Source organism: Dendrobates tinctorius, unplaced genomic scaffold (assembly GCF_039654945.1).
Source record: "Dendrobates tinctorius isolate UK_male_01 unplaced genomic scaffold, ASM3965494v1 ptg000034l, whole genome shotgun sequence".
Lineage (NCBI taxonomy): Eukaryota > Metazoa > Chordata > Amphibia > Anura > Dendrobatidae > Dendrobates > Dendrobates tinctorius.
This window is the reverse complement of record NW_027361702.1, coordinates 14601392-14620731: the sequence shown is the minus strand read 5'-3', so window position 1 is coordinate 14620731 and position 19340 is coordinate 14601392. Positions and strand designations below refer to the sequence as shown.

At 43.9% G+C, this 19340-nt stretch overlaps 1 protein-coding gene across 2 annotated transcripts in view; it reads right to left on the bottom strand.

Annotated features, from left to right (window-relative positions):
* The window catches only part of BRINP1 (BMP/retinoic acid inducible neural specific 1), a 371033-nt gene that overhangs the window by 213004 nt on the left and 138689 nt on the right, over positions 1 to 19340 (bottom strand). For both annotated transcript variants that reach the window (XM_073573121.1, XM_073573122.1), the window contains exon 2: positions 5266 to 5521. In XM_073573121.1, coding sequence (XP_073429222.1) covers positions 5266 to 5471 — 206 coding nt within the window. In that variant the 5' untranslated portion in view covers positions 5472 to 5521. The remainder of the gene's footprint in view (positions 1 to 5265; positions 5522 to 19340) is intronic.

The window sequence follows — 19340 nt, the reverse complement described above, 5'->3', positions numbered from 1 at the left end:
TGTCAACTTTTTTATAATCACTTTTTGCTTGGAGGGTTCCAGCTACAGTGACCTCCTGCATTCAGGTGTGACTTTCGAGGGGACCCAGGAGCCAGTGTCTAAGGAGCAATTACACAGATCCCAACCTAAGGGGTATCATTTCTCTTTGTGAAGAGTGACATGCCTGACATGCTAGGGTAAGGAGACTTTTAGGCCCCGTAATGCTCGTCTGGGAAACTAAATATGCAAATTACCTCTTCAGAGAATAAGAAGACTTGAACTCTAGTGTCTTCTACTGAAAATTGCAATCCTAAAAGTCAAATGCTTGAAAACACGTGTCTTCAAATTGAGATTATTGCGTGGCTTTTGTCCAAATCTTGCGTAGCCTTGTGACGAGGCTCATTAAAGAGTCAATATTGACTGTTGGGATTTCTACTTTGAATAGGTGACACTAGTTTTTTAGTTCCCTTTCCCTCTGAAGAGATTATTTGCATATTTAATTTCCCAGAAGAGCATTACATGGCTTATAACCCTCCTTACCCTGGCATATCAGGAATGTTATTATCAACAAGGAGAAATGTTAGCCCTTTGGTCCCAGTCAGGGGCCTCTCATACAGCCAAATCAGACCTCTTGCTTTGCACTGAAGAGGGGCAAATACCCCAAAACACATGTCAGCTAATTGAGATTTTGCTTTTCCTTTTAAAGCCATGTTGCAAGGCTCATTAAATGTTTGATATTGACTGTTAGGATTTCTACTTTAATAGGTGACACTAGAGTTTTAATCCCCTTTCTCTCTGAAGAGATTATTTGCATATTTAATTTATCAGAAGAGCATTGCATGGCTTATAAGCCTCCTTACCCTGGAATGTCAGGAATGTAATTCTCAATAAGGAGAAATGTTACCCCTTAGACCACAGTCAGAGGCCTCTCATACAGCCAATTCATATTTCTTGCTTTGCATTCAAGAGGGGCAAATACCCCAAAACACGTGTCTGCAAATTGAGATTTTGATTTGGCATTTAAAGTCATGTGGCAAGGCTCATTAAAGGTTCATTATTGATTGTTAGAATTTCTACTTTTAATAGGTGACACTAGAGTTTTAGTCCCATTCTTCTCTGAAAAAATTATTTGCATATTTAATTTCCCAGAAGATCATTTCATGTCTTATAAGCCTCCTTACCCTAGAATGTCAGAAATGTAATTCTCAACTAGAAGAAATTGTACTCATGAGACCGCAGTCAGAGGCCTCTCATACAGCCATATCAGATCTCTTGCTTTGAACTGAAGAGGGGCAAATACCCCAAAACACGTATCTGCAAATTGAGATTTTGATTTGGCTTTTAAAGCTATGTGGCAAGGCTCATTAAAGAGTCAATATTGACTTTTAGGATTGCTACTTTTAATAGATGGCTCTAGAGTTCAAATCCTCTTCCTCCCTGAAGAGACAATTTGTACAGATGCCAATGAAATTTGTGAAATGTATCAATGTAATGCACGCAATGAGTCTATTTTTCTGGAGCTTTGCAGCTGCTTGCTGATTCTCCTAATTGATGAAAGTCCCAAGCAAGAGACCATTATCCCCCATTATGATATTTGAAGATGGATTTCCTGAATCAAAATTCTTTCAAAGGACAATCTTTGTATGAAAAATATTCCTTTCTTAACAGATAATGCAATAAACCTCATAGTTTGACATCTAAAAATTGGTAGAAAATGATTTTGCAGTAGATCCTTTGGTGACAACTCTACTGAATGTATCCTGTACATCTGTTTAGCTCCTGCTGCTCGTCCTACACTTCGGGAGACATGTTCAGTGTGACAGATCTGCTTTGAACATGCAAACCAGTCATAGTTTTATCAGTTGCATTATAGCTGGATGCAGCTTACGAGTCACATCATCTTCATGGAAGAGAACATCAGAAGTGACAGCTCATGGAAGAATGTCATGTGAAAAATAAGGCCTACAAGATATATGTTTTTCTACTTTTGCTGTTGTGAAACTTTGTTTGCATCATAATGAAAAATATTTAAGTTCATCCATATGAAAAAGAATTGTTCTAATGTAAAGGATGCATAATACTTTCTGCTTGGCAAGTTTCTGAAAATCCTCGTCTGTGTCTATTACAAAATCTTTTGAACCAAACGACACAACTTTAGCTTTATCTTTTACAGTCAAGTGAGCAACATGATGAGCCTATCCAGCTCCATGAGTTTTTCAATTTCTGTGTTTTCCTGCAGATATTTAATTATACCTCTATGCTTTCCTATAACAGCTGCACTGTCAGACAGAAAGGCCGCACAGTTCTGATTACATCCCAACTACATCTCTTAGTGGCTTTCTTTACGGATCTTCTATGATTACGATTAACCGGTTGCATATCAATAAACGATATTACCACATGTGACTCTCCACCTATTGCCAGGAGTAATGGGACTTGTCATCGCTGACTCTAAATCATTGCTCAGTAAATCGCATTCTTGAACAGTTTATAATATAATAATAATTAACATCCTAAAATGAAAACTTAATTAATTATTGAAATTACTTCCTATCTCCTCAGCAAATTAAGTCTTAAAACCTGCCACCAGAGTTTTCTCATATAAAGTAGAGCCATCACATTAGGAACTTTTTTTACAGCATACTGGAATGGTGCAAAAAAAAGTCCCCAATTCAGTCTGGAGATCCCCAAAAAATAGCTTATATTAAACTCACCCACAGTTTGATACGGTATGATGGGCATCTCTGGTTTGGATCCAGCGCATCCTCTATTTTTGCGTTTACCATCCTCCTTCCCTGCTTCATATGGATGACACGTCCTACATCATCCACAAAGTGTTCCCATCGTGCTCCTGTGCAGGCGCACTTTTCTCTGCAGGGCAAAGTACTATAGGGCGCATAACACTGTTAAAAGGCCAAGAGCACTGATGACCCGGAAGTAAAGCCGGAGCATGCGCACTACAATACTTTGCTCTGCCCTCGGCAGGGCAGAGAGAAGTGCACCTGTGTGGGAGCGCGATGGAGGACACTGTGTGGATGATGTAGGATGCGTCATCCACATGAAGAGTGAAAGGACAGCTATCGCAAGAGGAGAGGAGGCGCCTGATCAAGACCAGAGATGCCCATTGGACTGGACCTCCCTGTCTGAGTATAATAAAAGCTATTCCAGTATGCTGTAAAAATTGACCTAATGGTGGTGATCCTACTTTATATGGGGAAAACCTGGTGACAGGTTCCTTTTAAGACCCCTATGTACATAAGATATTGGCAGGAGAGTCCACAATTTTTTTGTGTATAATGACCTACTGACCCTTCCCTGACAGGTGATGTTGGGGAGAGAAAGATCCGGAGTGATGAATTTCATCATTTGATCCTATATTACTCAAGTAAGATGAGGAAATCTGGCAGCAGCCCTCACACAGGGAACAAAGGAGCGCTCACTTGAGCCTACTGTTCCTGTGTATGGGAGAGTTGAGAAAGACAGCTTTAAGTGAGACAGTAATTTGACTGACAGCTATATAATATGTATGGAGGCCTTTACTGACAGCATGTTACCATCGGAACTTACTTTTACAAGAGGATTCTCTTATTTTATTATTTGAGCATTTCTCTATATATTTATATTTCAAATTGGGGGGTGTCACCATTTTAGGGCATTTATTGATGCATTATACGGGGCGAAAATAAAAAACAATAGTGAAATCATCTTTTCCCACTGCCTTCTTCCCATACAATACAGTTCATATAATAGTTGGTAACAGTACTGTAGTTAGTGGTATTGTCCCAGTTATTAGGAAACAATCCTGGAAAAATTTGAGGCTGTCCTAAATCAAATTGGGGCTGACGTTATATGCATTTTTGTCAATTTTGGGAACATTCCTGGATGGCATAAGGGACTTATTCTGCCAATATCATTGTGGTTTAGTATGCCAAATTAACTCTACTAATTTACAGCTGTTCACATCCTTTTTTACATTTGATATTAAGGGAACCTGACAGGTACTGTGATGTTTTTAAGCTGCTCCTTTGACCTTTCAGAGCTTTACTCAGTTCAATAAAAATTTTATTGGTTTATGGAACTCCACAAATGAACCAGGACTAGTCTGGTCACTTTAGTGGATAGATCATAGTACCTGGGCTACACTTATTTAATGGTATGAAATGAACATTTTTATCAAATAACGCGTTTCAGAACCAGTTTGGAGTCTTTCTCAAGGTATAAAATAATTAGCTGGGCTGGTATGATGCCACAATGATGACATCACACCATTCCAGCTAACCAAAACAAGAGCTGGGAATGCCAGGAGGTAAGGAGATTCGCAGGTCTCCCATCCGGCAGTCACAGATTACTGTACTGGCTGATGGACCGAAGTCCTGAGAATCATTTCTCCCATCTCTAATTACTATTTATTTGTCAGTCATAATAAGGCCTCCCAGACTCATATGAAAATGTAAAGATACTATCTGACCCCTGTGTTGATTAGAAGTATCACTTCATACCTTGTTTTCTTTCATCAGTGGCCCATTTTATTGACAAGGTATTTATTAACCCACACAGACTGACTGCACTATCCAAACAATCATTAGCATGTGCGAATTTCCTAACAGTTTGCCTTCATATGAAGTATATCAAAAGGTATGAGCAGTTAAGATGCGATACTCGTAAAAGATTAATCCAAGACCTTTTTTTTTTACAATGTGGGCCTAAAAACTAACAGGCAACTGTTCGGAACTGATCTCTGCTGCCACAGAGGTCACAGACGGCTCCTGCCGTCGATTCAGCGGCTTCTGCTGAAGTCACATCAACAAAGCAGTAGATTCTTTTCTGCTCTGGTCAGTAGACAACATGCCACTGCCAACATCTTCCTGATTGATAGCTGACTCCCTGCTGCATAATTGCGGGGAGCCGGCTGTCGATCAGTATGATGTTGGCAGTCACACACCATCGAAAGAGCAGTCCCAAAGAAAAAGAACTGATCTGTTAACGTTGAGAAGCTGAATTGTTGGCAGGAGTGGTCAATGACCTGTCTGAGGCGGCGCCAGATAGAACAGGCAGATGGTTATCAACTACCTTCCTGTTACTTTTAAAGCTCATAGTTATTAAAAAAAGCAATTCTGAGATAAAACCTTAAAGTATTACCAATTTACCAACAAAATTAAAAATATGTCATCTTAAATTTACTCTACAGAATTAGTGTGTCTATGCAAAAGGTAGGATAGTACACTTTACATATAATCAGATGTATAGAATGATGTATGGCATGGTATTACATAGACAGATTTTAACCTGTAAATCTTGTATCTCGTTGAGTAGCCCTGTCGATGCCTCTCCACAAAGGACAGGTAACTCTTAGAATGGTGAAATGGACCCCGATCAGAGATGAGCCAGGCAAACTCTTTGGAGACATGTTCTTGGGATTGGAATGATTCCTGCACAGCGATCTGCTCCCAAATAAACAGGAAGGAGAGCAACTTGACTAGACGCCAGCTCATGCTTCTCCCTCTGCTTCTCCCCTCTCATTCTTGCTCCATTTTCTGGAGTCCTGTTAGAAGAAAGGAGAGAAATGTAGGAATTGTCATTACCGCTACATTTTCTAATCATTGCACATTCTCTCATCTTTGATATTTTATACTTTTCACATTTTTTTATGCGTTTACGCAGTAGATCTACAAACACAAGCCGATCACTTTATAGCACGGGATAGCATTAATTATAATGGCTGCTCTAACCAAGAGACTATAAATAGTTGTTTTTCTTGCGTGCTTAATTTTAAGGACATCTTGAGGTTTGAGTATGGAATCAAAACTCAGCCTGTTTGATCAGAATCCAATAATATTTGGCTTGAACCACTGTTACTATATGCCAGATGAGACTCTTCTTAGTCATTAGCATTGGCAGACAATAAAAAAATTACCGCATATGGAAGTTGGATGTTTCCTACTAAAAAAACAAATTGTAATCCTAGTTCAATAAATCATATGTTATTTTTTATCAAGAATGTGTTTGGTTTGTCCGTAATATGTCATCACAAGCCAATTTTCCATTTAACCAAAATTTGGTTTTCCAGGCGTTCCTTGATTTGCAGGACTAGGGAAAGCATCAAGCTAAAACTGAAGGTATCAATGACTAACGCTTGTTGTTCATCATATCAAAAGCAGTATACTTTAATTTCAATGTTTTCACAATTGTGAAGCTACCCTAGCTAAATTTTGTTAAAATTTTGCCTACAAGATTCCCAGAAAGTGGATAAAATTTGTTCTTCCAGTGAAAAAATATCGGCTATATATTGTTCTTTATTGATTTACATAGCACCAACATATGCCACCGAGCTGTACAATGCCTGTCTCAAAGGGCCATCAGTATATATTTGAGATATGGATGGAAACCAGACTACAACTACAAAAAACAGAGTCAACATAGAAATCCTATGCATACGTGTAGGGAGGAGGACCCACACAGAGTGTCCGGGCTGGAACCAAGGGGACCACTATCTGAGTTCCTAAGGAAACAGTACCCGCGCAACAGAGGAGGAGAGTGGACTGTTGAGAGTGACAGGACAGCAAGGGGAGGGGCGAGTATAAAAGAAACAGGGAGCGTGCAGAAGAGTCAGTCGGTGATACGTCAGACACGGAGCAGGAGACGGAAGGGGGTGTGAGAGAACGGGAAGGACACTGACAGTTCAGAGAAGAGACCAGCAGCAGAGGGTAGATACGCAGTGGCCCTTAGGAAGGAGGCACCGAGCTTACCAACAGGGGACTGCCTTTTCATCCCAATCCCGGGTTACGATCTGCCCCTGGTCATCCTCGGCCGCTACCGCAGAGCTCGAGCCCTCCGCAGCCTGTCGGCTCCCTCTCCCAGCTGCTGCCATCCCCCTTCAGCCCGTGGTTGCGGCCTGCCTGCTGCCACCCAGGGACGCTGCCGTTTCACTTCAGCCAGTGGTTGCGGCCTGTCTATCACCGCTCACAGCCGCCTTCACCCCGCTGCAGTCGGCAGTTGGGGCCTGTTCCTCGTCAACAGAGACACTCTGCACACAGCCCCAGGCTGTGCGCATGGCCAGTAAACCGCCACTCTTGAGCCCTGCGACACAACCCTGCTTTGAGACAGGAGTCCCATTGAACTCGCTAACAAGCGCAACCCCGCTGTTACAACAGGGGGTTACTTCATCTCAGGACTCCACTAGGGCCTGTTGTTCCCCAACTCCTCCTGGGCGCTGGAACGCCCGAAGACTACTCCAAATCTTCAGCAGCTGGGCCCAGCGACTGCGATGCCAAGGCAGCCTCATCAAAGACGCCACAGCAGCCTCATCAAAGACGCCACAGCAGCCTCCTCAAAGATGCCAAAGCAGCTTCCCCAGCAACGCAGCTTCCACAGAGATGCCAAGGGACGTCAGGACGGATAAGTGACATTATAGAGTATAAGGACCCGTAGACGGCCATACCGTGGCCCCATAGTAACCGGCCTCGGCCGTGTTAGTTGTGTTCTTTTCAAATAGTGTTTGATTGTCCTGAGTCCCTGCGAGGACAACTGTTGTTATCCCTTTTTGGTTGCTTAGTATAGCCCTAGCGGCTTCAAATTATAAAAGTTTGCTTTTCAAAGTTCAACCAGTCTCGCGTCTCATCACTGCATCCTGCGAACCTGCTGTTACCTACATACGTTCTCCATGGTTGGATAACTTTGAGGGCAGTTTTTGGTATTTGTAAAAGCAACATGGGAAAGACATTGCTTTTAGAGTTAAAAAAACAACTATACTGATGAAAAGTGTTTCATGCACTGCCCTCTGGAGAAGAGAGGTAAAGATTACCAGTTAAACAGGAAAGTAAATAAAAAAGTAAGAAAAGACAGATGACCCAAGACATCCTCAGACAAGGATACAACTATTTTGCATTCGCAATCAGGCGGTTCTTCTAATTGCTCTTTTCTATTGCCGTCTGGGATGTTCAGTCTGAAAAAACTGTGTTATTTCCAGAAATCTCTCTTAAGAACCAATTTTTTTATAAATGGATTTGCACAGAAACAGAAAAAGATGGGAGCTGCAAACAGTAGAAAATATCTCTGGAATTAGCATGGTGAGAGAAGAAATAGTGACCACTTTGCTGAGTGCTCCAAAAACAGTCCAATCTACAGTGGATACGGAAAGTATTCAGACCCCTTTAAATTTTTCTTTCTTTGTTTCATTGCAGCCATTTGATAAATTGAAAAAAGTTCATTTTTTTTTCTCTTTCATGTACACTCTGCACCCCATCTTGACTGAAAAAAAACAGAAATGTAGAAATGTTTGCAAATTTATTAAAAACGAAAAACTGAAACATGCTGACCAATTTCAAAATATAATGTTGGCCTACTCAAATATATTATGAGAGAAATGGTGGAAATGGTGGAAAAGGATGAGGGAAAAGCCAATGTAATTAATGCTTTCTTCTTCGCTAATTTGATAAGCATCCATGAGGAAGTGTGTTCCACCTTAAACCAGTATATGTATTTGAATGTTGTATATTTGAATTTTCTAAATCAACAGGGTGCCATATTAAAAGTTGATACATAAAATGAGAGCAACAGGACTAGGGGAAAATGTGTAAATAAGTGAAAAACTGGCTCAGTGATAAAAAACAGAGGGTGGTTATTAATGGAACATATTCTGATTGGTTGACAGTAAACAGTGGGGTTCACCAGGGGTCAGTATTGGGCCCCCTTCTTTTTATCTTTTTAACATATTTATTAATGACCCTTTAGGGGGCATATGGTGTAGAATTTCAATATTTCCAAATGATACTTAGCTCTTCAAAATAATCAGCACAAAGGAAGATAATTAAGATTACAATTAGTTTTTGGAAACTGGAGGATTGGGCTGAGAAATGGCAAATTAAGTTTAACTTAGATAAATGTAAGGTTATGCACTTGGGCAGAGAAAAAAAAAGTATAATTATTGGGGATGAACGAGCGTGCTTATCCGAGCATGCTCATGTCCTAATAGACTAACTTCAGGGTGCTCAAATACTATGCTCGAGTTGCCGTGTCTTCATGTCTTGCGGCTTTTCAACAGCCACAACATATGAAGGGATTGCCTAGCAAACATGCAATACATATATAAAGGGTGTACTGGGACCGTGTAGTACCCCACTCTCTTCCTTTGTGTTGATACTGTTGTAATTAATGTAATGTATATATTTGCTATTTGGTGTACCTGTTATTAGGGAAAGTGTAAAAACAGCAGTGACAGCAGTGGTAGCAGTGCAGCAGTAAGGAAACTTTAGCTACAAGGGAATTCACAACATTGCTGGAAGGTCGCTCATCACGTACCAGCTTATTGCATGGGCTGATGCCCTCAGAACTGGGGCAAAATGGCTGAAGGAACTCCCGAACTAAGTAATTCTTGACAGGGAGGATGCTGAGGAACCAAAAGATACAGTCCGACCTGGGAACGTGCTAAGTGACAGAGCGAGAAGGACAGGGAAAGAGGAAGAGTTGCCTTGTGTGGATTCTGATGTTGATGCTGTACCAAACATGGATGTGCAGTGTGAGAAGATCAGTAAAGTTGTTTATTTGAAAGTTTGTGTCTCATTTTGTGCGAAACTGGACAGAAGGAGATTCCAGCAACTTAGTGATGGAGCCACAGGTATGCAGAGTGATGGACTGTCTTTATATGTGTTGGGAGGCCAAGGTGTGCTAAAGAAAATATTTTCAGTCATGACTACCGCCCTACTGCCCTGACCTACACTCACACATACATTCCACGTGTACATGTGTAGTAGCTGTTGAACAGCCATGGCAACTCGGGCATAATATTTGAGCACGCTAAAGATACTCTATTAGGACATAAGTGTGCTTGGATAAGACCCTATCCAAGCACGCTTGTTTATCACTAATAATTATGTACTTAATGATAAAACACTGGATAAAACTGTCACTGAAAAAGACTTGGGTGTAGGGGTAAATGCCAAACTAAATTTTAGTGACCAGTGCCAGGCAGCTGCTGCCAAGGTAAATACAATTATGGGATACATTACAAGACCTGGGACAGGTGAATATCGCAAATGCCGGGTCCTGAGCCAGCGGCAACACAGGCACCTGGCCCCCATAGCGCGCCGGTGTCTCCGCCTGCTCAGGACCCGGCACCTGGCCCCCAGGGACAAGAGGTGAGTATGTCATTTTTTTATTTGCAGCAGCAGCATATGGGGCATATTCTATGGAACATCTTATGGGGCAGCATATGGGGGCTATTCTATGGAGCATCTTATGGGGCAGCATATGGGAGCTATTCTATGGAGCATCTCATGGGGGCAGCATATGGGGGCATAATCTATGGAGCATCTTATGGGGCAGTTTATGGGGGCATAATATATGGAGCATCTTTTGTGGGCATAATCTATGGAACATCTTATGGGGCATAATCTATGGAGCATTTAATGGGGGCATAATCTATGGAGCATCATATGGGGGCATAATCTATGGAGCATCTTATGCGGGCATAATCTATGGAGCATCTTATGGACAAATTATGGGGGCATAGTCTATGCAGCATCTTATGGGGGCATAATCTATGGAGCATCTTATGGGGGCATAATCTATGGATCATCTTATGGGGGCATAATCTATGGAGCATCTTATGTGGCCATTATAAACCTTTGTGCAGCATTATATGGGGTGTATTTTATATGGAGCATCTTATGGGGCCATCATGAACTGTTTGGAGCATTATATGGGGCTCCTGATTCAATATGGATATTCAAAAACATTTAACCTACTGATATCTCAATTAATTTTACTTTTATTGTTATCTATTTTTATTTTTGAAATTTACCAGTATCTGCTGCATTTTCCACCTTAGGCTTATACGCGATTCAATAAGTTTTCCCAGTTTTTTTGTGGCAAAATTAGGAGGGTTGGCTTATACTCGGGTCGGCTTATACACAAGTATATATGCTAGTTTTCCTTCTATACAAGTCACTAGTGCGGCCACACTTAGAATACTGGGAACAATTTTGGGCTCCAGTGTATAAGAAGGACATCACTGAAGTAAAGAGTTTGCTGAGAAGAGCGACTAAGGTTATTAAGCAAATGAGTGAATTGCAGAAGGATTATCACACTTGGGCTTATTCAATTTGGAAAAACAAAGGATTAGGGGCGATCTTATTACAATGTAAAAATATATGACGAGATAGGACAAAAATCTTTTTAAAGATCTTTGTACACCAAGTCCTGTGATAGGGACAAGGGGGCATCCTCTACGTCTAGAGGAGAGGTTTAATCATCATCACAGGTAGAGATTCCTTACAGTAAAAGCATTAAGATTATGAAACTCTCTGCCATATGATGATGTAATGGTTGATTCACTACAAGAGTACATGGATGCCTGGAATCCATTATTGAAAACTATATTACAGATCATCAGCACTAGATTCTGCAATGGGACTGATAAAGGAAACTTGTCTGATTGCCACATTTGAAGTCAGGAATTAATTTTTCACCTAATATGGGGTAATTAGCATCTGTGTCAAAGGGTTTCTGCTTTCCTCTGGATCAATATGTAAAGTTGTAGGTTATACTTGATGGACTTATGTCTTCTTTCAACCTCAGTACTATGAAACCCCCTCGCTAAGCCTCTGGAACCCACAAAGTTGCTTGCTGATTATCTTCAGGAGATTGAGTTACGATTATTGATCTTGTAGACTTGTAATGAATGTATCTATTTCTCCCATAACAAAGCTTTAACTTTTTGGGTTATACATGACCCAAATGGAGGAGTGTGCTGTTATTTCCATCAGACAAAACTGTGTGTGAATATAGCATTTTATTTGTTTGGTTTTGTCAAACACTGCAAAAATACAATTATAAAAAAAATGCTTACATCTGCAAAGACAGAATTACAGCTCTGGTGTCTGCAAAATTATCTCTGCAATATGATATACAATAAGAAGGCAGAATTTTAAATGCTGACAGCGTGATGCTGGAAAAGTCCCGGGAACACTGTGATCGCACAGGTTTACTGTCTCAACGTGATTTTCTAGAAAATATATACTTATGTACTGTATATTTATATGTATATATATATTTAGAGTTTCCTTGACTCAAAAGTCCAAATTTCCATGTAGAACAATCTGATCAATCAATTCAATTATTTCCAGGGTGTTTTAATTAAAAGTAAAAAGGATACTGCAGTACATAAATGATATAGCCATATGTGCCTGTGAAAATAATAGAGAAAATAATCAGAATCGTCATTGCAATTGTAATCTATAAGTTGCTAATATTAGTTAGCTTAAAGGAGTTGTTCAGTACTCGGACAACCCCTTCTGAATCCCTATGTTTCCCCCTTGTAAAATAATAACATCTTACTCACCTCTAGTTCTGTGTGGTGTTGGCACTGGCTCTCCAGGGATCCTGTGGCATTTGTCACGTGGCTGTCAGACTCAGGGCCTGCTGTTCCGGCTTCGGCCACTAGGAGGCGCCGGACTGACACGTCGCCGCCAGACTCGGGGCCTGCTGTTCCGGTCTCGGCCACTAGGAGGCGCCGAACTGACACGTCGCCACCAGACTGGGGGCCTGCTGTTCCGGTCTCGGCCACTAGGAGGCGCCGAACCATCGCATCGCCGTCGGACTCGGGGACGGCTATTCCTGCCTCGGCCACTGGGAGGCGCCGTGGTTCGCCCCTGGATGAGGGTGGTGACAGAGAAGAGGCTCCTGTGCAGGCATCTGGTGGGCACAGGCTCCGCCTCTCTGTCAGTCATGTAGGGCTTACTGAATCACCATCTGGCCTGGTCCTGGGGGCGGTCCTAATTACATCATCTGTCTGGGAACCTGTGAGGGATGACCTGATCCCTCAAATACCTTGGGACTGGTCTTTCAAGCCGCTGGATATATTCTTGGTTCCCCTGTGTGCTACTGTGTGAATTGCTATAGTTAACTCTGACCTCAGCCTGGATTTCTGACCATTCTTTTGCCTGCCGTGTTTGTACCTCTGCCTCTCTTCCAAATTTTTCACGCTGACCTTTGCTTGGATCCCTGACCCTTCTGCTGCCTGCTGATTCTGTACCTTTGCTGCCCTTCTGGTTTTACTGACCTTGGCCCGGACTTTTGACACTTTTTCTGCCTGCTGATTTTGCACCTCTGTTGCCCTCCAGCCTCGGACTCCTGCCTCCTGACCATGATTACGGATTTTAGTTTTAACCCCTTGGCGGCCGTCCAGCTCTGGTCCACTGCTCCTCCAGACAGCTACCCCCTGGGCCTTGCTACGATTCCAGATCCCTGTATAGGGATTAAGGGTCTCGGGGTTACTCGGGGTGCTGTTCCTACTGCAGCCCAGATTTGCAGACGGCCGTCACAGCATTGTTATATCATGCAATCCCTGAGCCAATCAGAGCTGGCTTCACTCTCTCCACCTTCGGACCTATCACATATATCCGGAGGAAGTGAGGACACAGTGATAGCATGACAACATTGTCATGCAATCACTGGGGGAACAAGTGCTGACACCACTGAAGCGGCACCAGCTCTAGATTTAAGCATAAGTATTACTAAATACAGGAATAGAAGAAAAATGAGTGGCAGTCACCACTGGCACATTATTTTGTGCTTTTTTATTCCAACGTCATGTGGGAATACAGGGTGAAGGCACCCAGATTGAGCTACAGTTATTTCGTGTCTAATTATGGTCCATCTGACTCATTGGTCATTTAGGACCAGATGAAGTCTAATTAGATGCGAAACAGCTGTAGTCCAGTCTGTGTGTCTTCACTCTGTATTTTGACCTTGGATTAAAAAAGCAGAAGATAATGTGTCAGAGGTGAGTGCACTCATTTTTGTTCTACTCTCATAATTTTTGAAGACTGTATTACTGCACAGTTGAGCACCACCATGTCTGACATTCTCTTTTGACACAAATTAACAGTTTATTGAAGAAAATGCATAACAATAATAAATGCAATAGAGCTCTTAAATGCGATCATCTCGACGCTTTGATTTAGAAAAACTTTTTCAAACTGTCGCTGGATTGAGGGTACTGTGGACATGGATAAATCTTATAGAGCGCTGTACACGTTTTCTAAATTGAAACATCACGATGGTCATATCTAAGGAGCAATAATGAATTTATTATTGCTGTCCATTTTCTTCAATAATCTGTTAATTTGCATTAATTGAGTGTTCAGTGGATATTTTCTCTACTATTATTTGGGATTCCACTCTTGCTCCACTTGTAACTCACACTTACCAGGTGTGTGCACTCCCAATCAATTGTTGCTCTTTTGAAATGGAGTATAAGTTTTATTATACAAGGAGGAAACATAGGAATTGAAAAGGTGTTGTCAGTAGTGTTGAGCATTCCGATACCGCAAGTATCGGGTATCGGCCGATATTAGCTGTATCGGAATTCCGATACTTAGTTCCGATACTTTTTTCATATCGAATACCGGAATCGGAAGTTCCCATAATGCTAGGAGCCCGCTCGATTTGATTCAGCCAATGGGGATCCTCAGAAGTGTGGGCATATCCTGTTAGGCATGTAGGCATGTTAACTACTGGCATGGCTGTGATTGGCTGCTGAAATGATGTCATGATGCACTATAAAAAGCGCTGCAGCCGCCATTTCTGGTCACTCTGCTTTGAATTCAGTTAGGGACTGGCTGCTGTTGAAGACTGTGAGGGACAGTTAGAAATAACGATTCCACAAAACATATAGTGCTTAACCCAGGCTACATAAACCACCACTGTAGCTTGCTTTTCCCTTGCAGCGCTGTTTTCACAGCTGTCTGCAAGGGCTGTGTGAGTGCAGACCCACGCTGTGTAGTGTGTCCTGCAGGCACGTCTGCTTGTAGGCCGGCCAGCGTGTGTCTCTGCCTCATACACATTTTTCTTTTATTGCAGCTTTTTTTTCTCCTGTATAGTGTGCTTCCATACGTATCCATATACGTTGGTTGCAAACACTAAAGGAGTGGACAACGGAGCCTTTCAGCCGCCTTTCAGTGCTATAGCCCATTTCTCTGCACTGTTTTTGGCTGTCTGATAGGTCTCTCTGTGTGTGAGTGCAGCTCACGTTGCAGTGTGTTCTACAGCCACCGCTAGCTGTAGTCCGCTCAGCGTGCGTCACTGCCTCATACATAGTCCTTTTTTTGCAGCTAATTTAGACAGATTTTTCTCCTATATTAGTGTGCTTCCAACCGCATCCATTGTCATTGGTTGGTTGCAAACACTATATAGGATTAGATAGAGGAGCCTTTTTGCTGGCTTGTGCCCTTCAGGGCCAGCCAGGCTAGTATCACCCTATTTTTTGGAGCCTCATCAATTGCATTGTAGGTTAGCTTCCTGCATTGTAATCGCTCCAAAAAGTTTGTGATACTATAGCTTTCAAACTTTGGTCACATCCTTTCCTTTCCCCCCACCCAAAAAAAAGGAAATAAAGTTCACCAAACACTCCACTTTACAGTTGTCTAGGCCACATTAGATCATATTAAAGTGTAGTACACACACTCTTAGCCAAATTAGTGTTTCTTATACTGGTTAGCAGGTGTTCAGGAATAAGAACACTAAGCCACCCCTTTTTTACTTTTCTGCCTATCTTTATCAGTCTACCAAGATGAAGAAGGCAGGGAGTAAGGCATGTGGTCGTAGCCGTGGAGTTTCAGCAGGGAGAGGATGGGGGGATTCAGCAGGGAGAGGACGTGGGGATTCGGTATCTGCTGCGGCCACCAGTGACCCGGCATCCCCCACTTTTACCAGGCAACAGTCCTTCATGCGCAGCTTTGTAGGACCTCGCCGTACCCCACTGCTGCGTGACGAACAAATTGAAGCCGTTGTCGGATGGATGGCAGCTAACGCATCCACTTCAATGACTTCCGCATCCTCCCAAGGCCAGAGCACTGAAGAGCAACCATCTGTCTCTTCACCACCTGCCAAATTGCCCAGGCAGTCTGAGAGCCCTGGACAGGAGCCATCTCAATCTTTACTTCTGTTCTCAGAATCTGTTGGCTTGGAAAGAGGTGGCCAGCCAAGCAGCATTCTAGAGCGTGAAGAGGGAGTATGCAGTGATGCGCAACTGCTTTGTCCCTCTGAATCTGAAGAGGCGGGTGGGCCAGTGCCTATGGTCAGCATACCTCAGTATGCATCAGATGATGATGAGACTCAGTTGCCAATTTCTGGTGCGTACGGTGCTGGCGAGACAACCCAGGACCAGCCAGTGCTTGAAGAGGGGAGTGGAGATGATGAGGTCCTTGACCCATCATGGCGTCAGCCACAGGAAGGTGGTGGGAGCAGCTCTGAGGAAGAGATTCCCCGAACGGCCAAAAGAGGAGGGAGAGGGCGGGGGCAGACTTGGTTGCCTGTAGCCTCCACTTTGGCACCCGTGAGGAGCAATCCTCTTCCAAAACACAAAACGGGCGCTCCCAGGACTTGCAGTGCGTGGTCTTTTTTTGACACAGTTGCAGATGACATTTGCTTTGTCAAATGCAAGCTGTGTCATCAGAAAGTGAAACGAGGGAAAAATGTGACCAACCTCAATACCACAAATATGTGGAAACATGTGCGTACCAAGCACGAGGTGGAGTTACACAGACACACTGAAGATGTAGGCCAACCTTCAGCAGCACCTACCACCTCTTCAGCTCGTGTTGGGGCCTCTTCCTCCAGCTCACACACAGCTGGTTCGGCTTCCTCACTGGAACACCATGGAAGAACCACTGCCACTGTTGTCCAGAGACCCAGTGAAATTCCACACACTGAACCACGTTCGCAGTCATCAGCACACTCCCAGGCCACTCACCAGCAATCGGTAGCACAGGCATGGGAGAAAAAGCGGCCATACTCGGCAAACCATCCCCGAGCACTGGCTCTGAATGCCGGCATTGCCAAACTACTGGCCCTTGAGATGCTGTCATTCAGGCTGGTGGAGACTGATACTTTCCGGAACTTTATGTCATTGGCAGTTCCACAATACAATGTGCCCAGCCGCTTTTATTTCAGCAGGCAAGCTGTCCCTGCCCTGCAAAAGCATGTGGAGGGAAAAATTAAAAATGCGCTACTAAATGCCGTCAGTAGCAAGGTCCACCTGACCACCGATGCGTGGACCAGTTGCCATGGACAGGGACGATACCTTTCCCTCACTGCCCATTGGGTCAATGTTGTGGAGCCGGGTACAGATCTGGAGAGTGGCTCTGTACGTATTCTGCCAACTCCAAGGATTGCAGGAATGCAGTCTGTACATATTGAGTCCTCCTCCTACTCTAGTTCCTCGGAATCAGCACTGCGTGAGCCTGTTAGGCCAGATATGAGCACAGGTGTGGCCAAACGTCAACAGGCCGTCCTTAAATTAATTTCTTTGGGGAATCGGAGCCACACAGCACAGGAGCTCTGGAATGCCATCAAGCAGGAGAGCGATGTGTGGTTTGTGCCAGCGAATCTCCAGCCAGGTTTGGTAGTGAGTGACAATGGCCGAAATCTAGTGGCAGCTCTGGGCCTAGGCAACCTCACTCACATACCATGTCTGGCACACGTGCTCAATTTGGTCGTGCAGAGCTTTCTGAAGGACTATCCGGATCTTGATGCACTGCTGCACAAGGTTCGCCTAGAGTGTGCTCACTTGCGGCGTTCCAGCATGGCAAGATCGCGCATTGCATCTCTGCAACGCCGATTCCGCCTGCCAGAACATCGCATCATATGTGACCTCCCCACCAGGTGGAATTCAATGTTACATATGTTGGAGCGGTTGTGTGAGCAGCAGGCAGCAGTAATGGAGTACCAGCTGCATCAGGCGCAAACAAGTCGCACTGTGCGCTGGACACACTTCACCACCACTGAGTGGGCCACTATGAGGGACATCTGCCAAGTTTTGCGTGCCTTCGATGACTCCACGCGGATGGCCAATGCAGATGATGCACTAATCAGCATGACTGTCCCCCTCATCTTTCTGCTTCAAAAAACCTTACAAGCACTAAGTGAGGAGGTTTTTGAAGAGGTCGAGGATGAGCAGTCAGAAATGCCATCTGCTTCTGGCAAGTCTGCTCAACGTGCTTCCACACAAAGGCCCAGGCAGGGGACACTTAGTGAGGAGGATGACGAGGAGTCAATGGAGGAGGAGGAACACATCTCTCCAGAGGAGGGAGGTACACAAGGCTCTAGTAGTCAGTGTGTACAGCGAGGGTGGGGTGATGCTGAGCAGGCAGAGATGCTGCCTCAAGCTGGGGACAGCGTTTCCGGTCCAGTTGGCAGTCTGCAGCACATGGTTGATTTCATGCTGCAGTGCTTGTTAAATGACCGCCGCATCGCCAACATTCTCCACACGGCTGATTATTGGGTGTACACCCTCCTAGATCCTCGCTACCGGGACAACTTACAAAGCCTCATACCACAGTTGAACCGGGAGCGAAAAATGCGGGAGTACCAAGAAACACTTGTGCAGGCCATCATGTTCTCCATTCCCCCCACAAGTGTTGCTGGTAGTGCTTTTCAAACCAGCCATGTGGGTAGAGGCAGTGGAGGAAGCTCTGCACAAAGAGGTAGCAGAGGCAGTGCCGCAGGACAAGGCAAGGCCAGTATGGCCCAAATGTGGAAAAGTTTTGTGGGACCGCCACAAACGGCTACACCATCACAGACGGCTCCAGTCAGCAGGAGGCAACGTTTCCGTCAGATGGTGACAGACTACTTGTCGTGCCCTGTTAGTGTTCTCCCAGATGGCTCTTCCCCGTTCAAGTATTGGGTCTCTAAGCTGGATACATGGCCAGAGCTTAGCCAGTATGCATTGGAGGTGCTGGCTTGCCCTGCTGCCAGTGTATTATCGGAACGTGTCTTTAGTGCTGCAGGTGGTGTGGTAACAGACCGTCGCACGCGACTATCCGCCGATAATGTTGACCGGCTTACTTTTGTGAAAATGAACAAGGCCTGGATCTCACCTGAATTTGCCAGTCCTCTTCCAGAATAAATAATTGGCTGGCAACAGGATCCAGGTCTCCTGTTGTGTTCATGTTTCTATGACCTGAACTTTATTTCCTGGGCTACAGCAACGCCCGTTGTTGCTCAGAAGTGCTGTCCGCACAGACAAAACACTCGCTCATGTGTAAGTGGGGTTCGGTAGAATCATAGAATCATAGAATCGTAGAGTTGGAAGGGACCTCCTGGGCCATCTGGTCCAACCCCCTGCTCAAAGCAGGATTCGCTAAATCATCCCAGTCAGATGTCTGTCCAGCCTCTGTTTGAAGACTTCCATTGAAGGAGAACTCACCACTTCTCGTGGCAGCCTGTTCCACTCATTGATCACTCTAACTGTCAAAAAGTTTTTTCTAATATCTAATCTGTGTCTCCTCCCATTCAGTTTCATCCCATTGCTTCTAGTCTTTCCTTGTGCAAATGAGAATAAAGTTGATCCTTCTACAACGTCA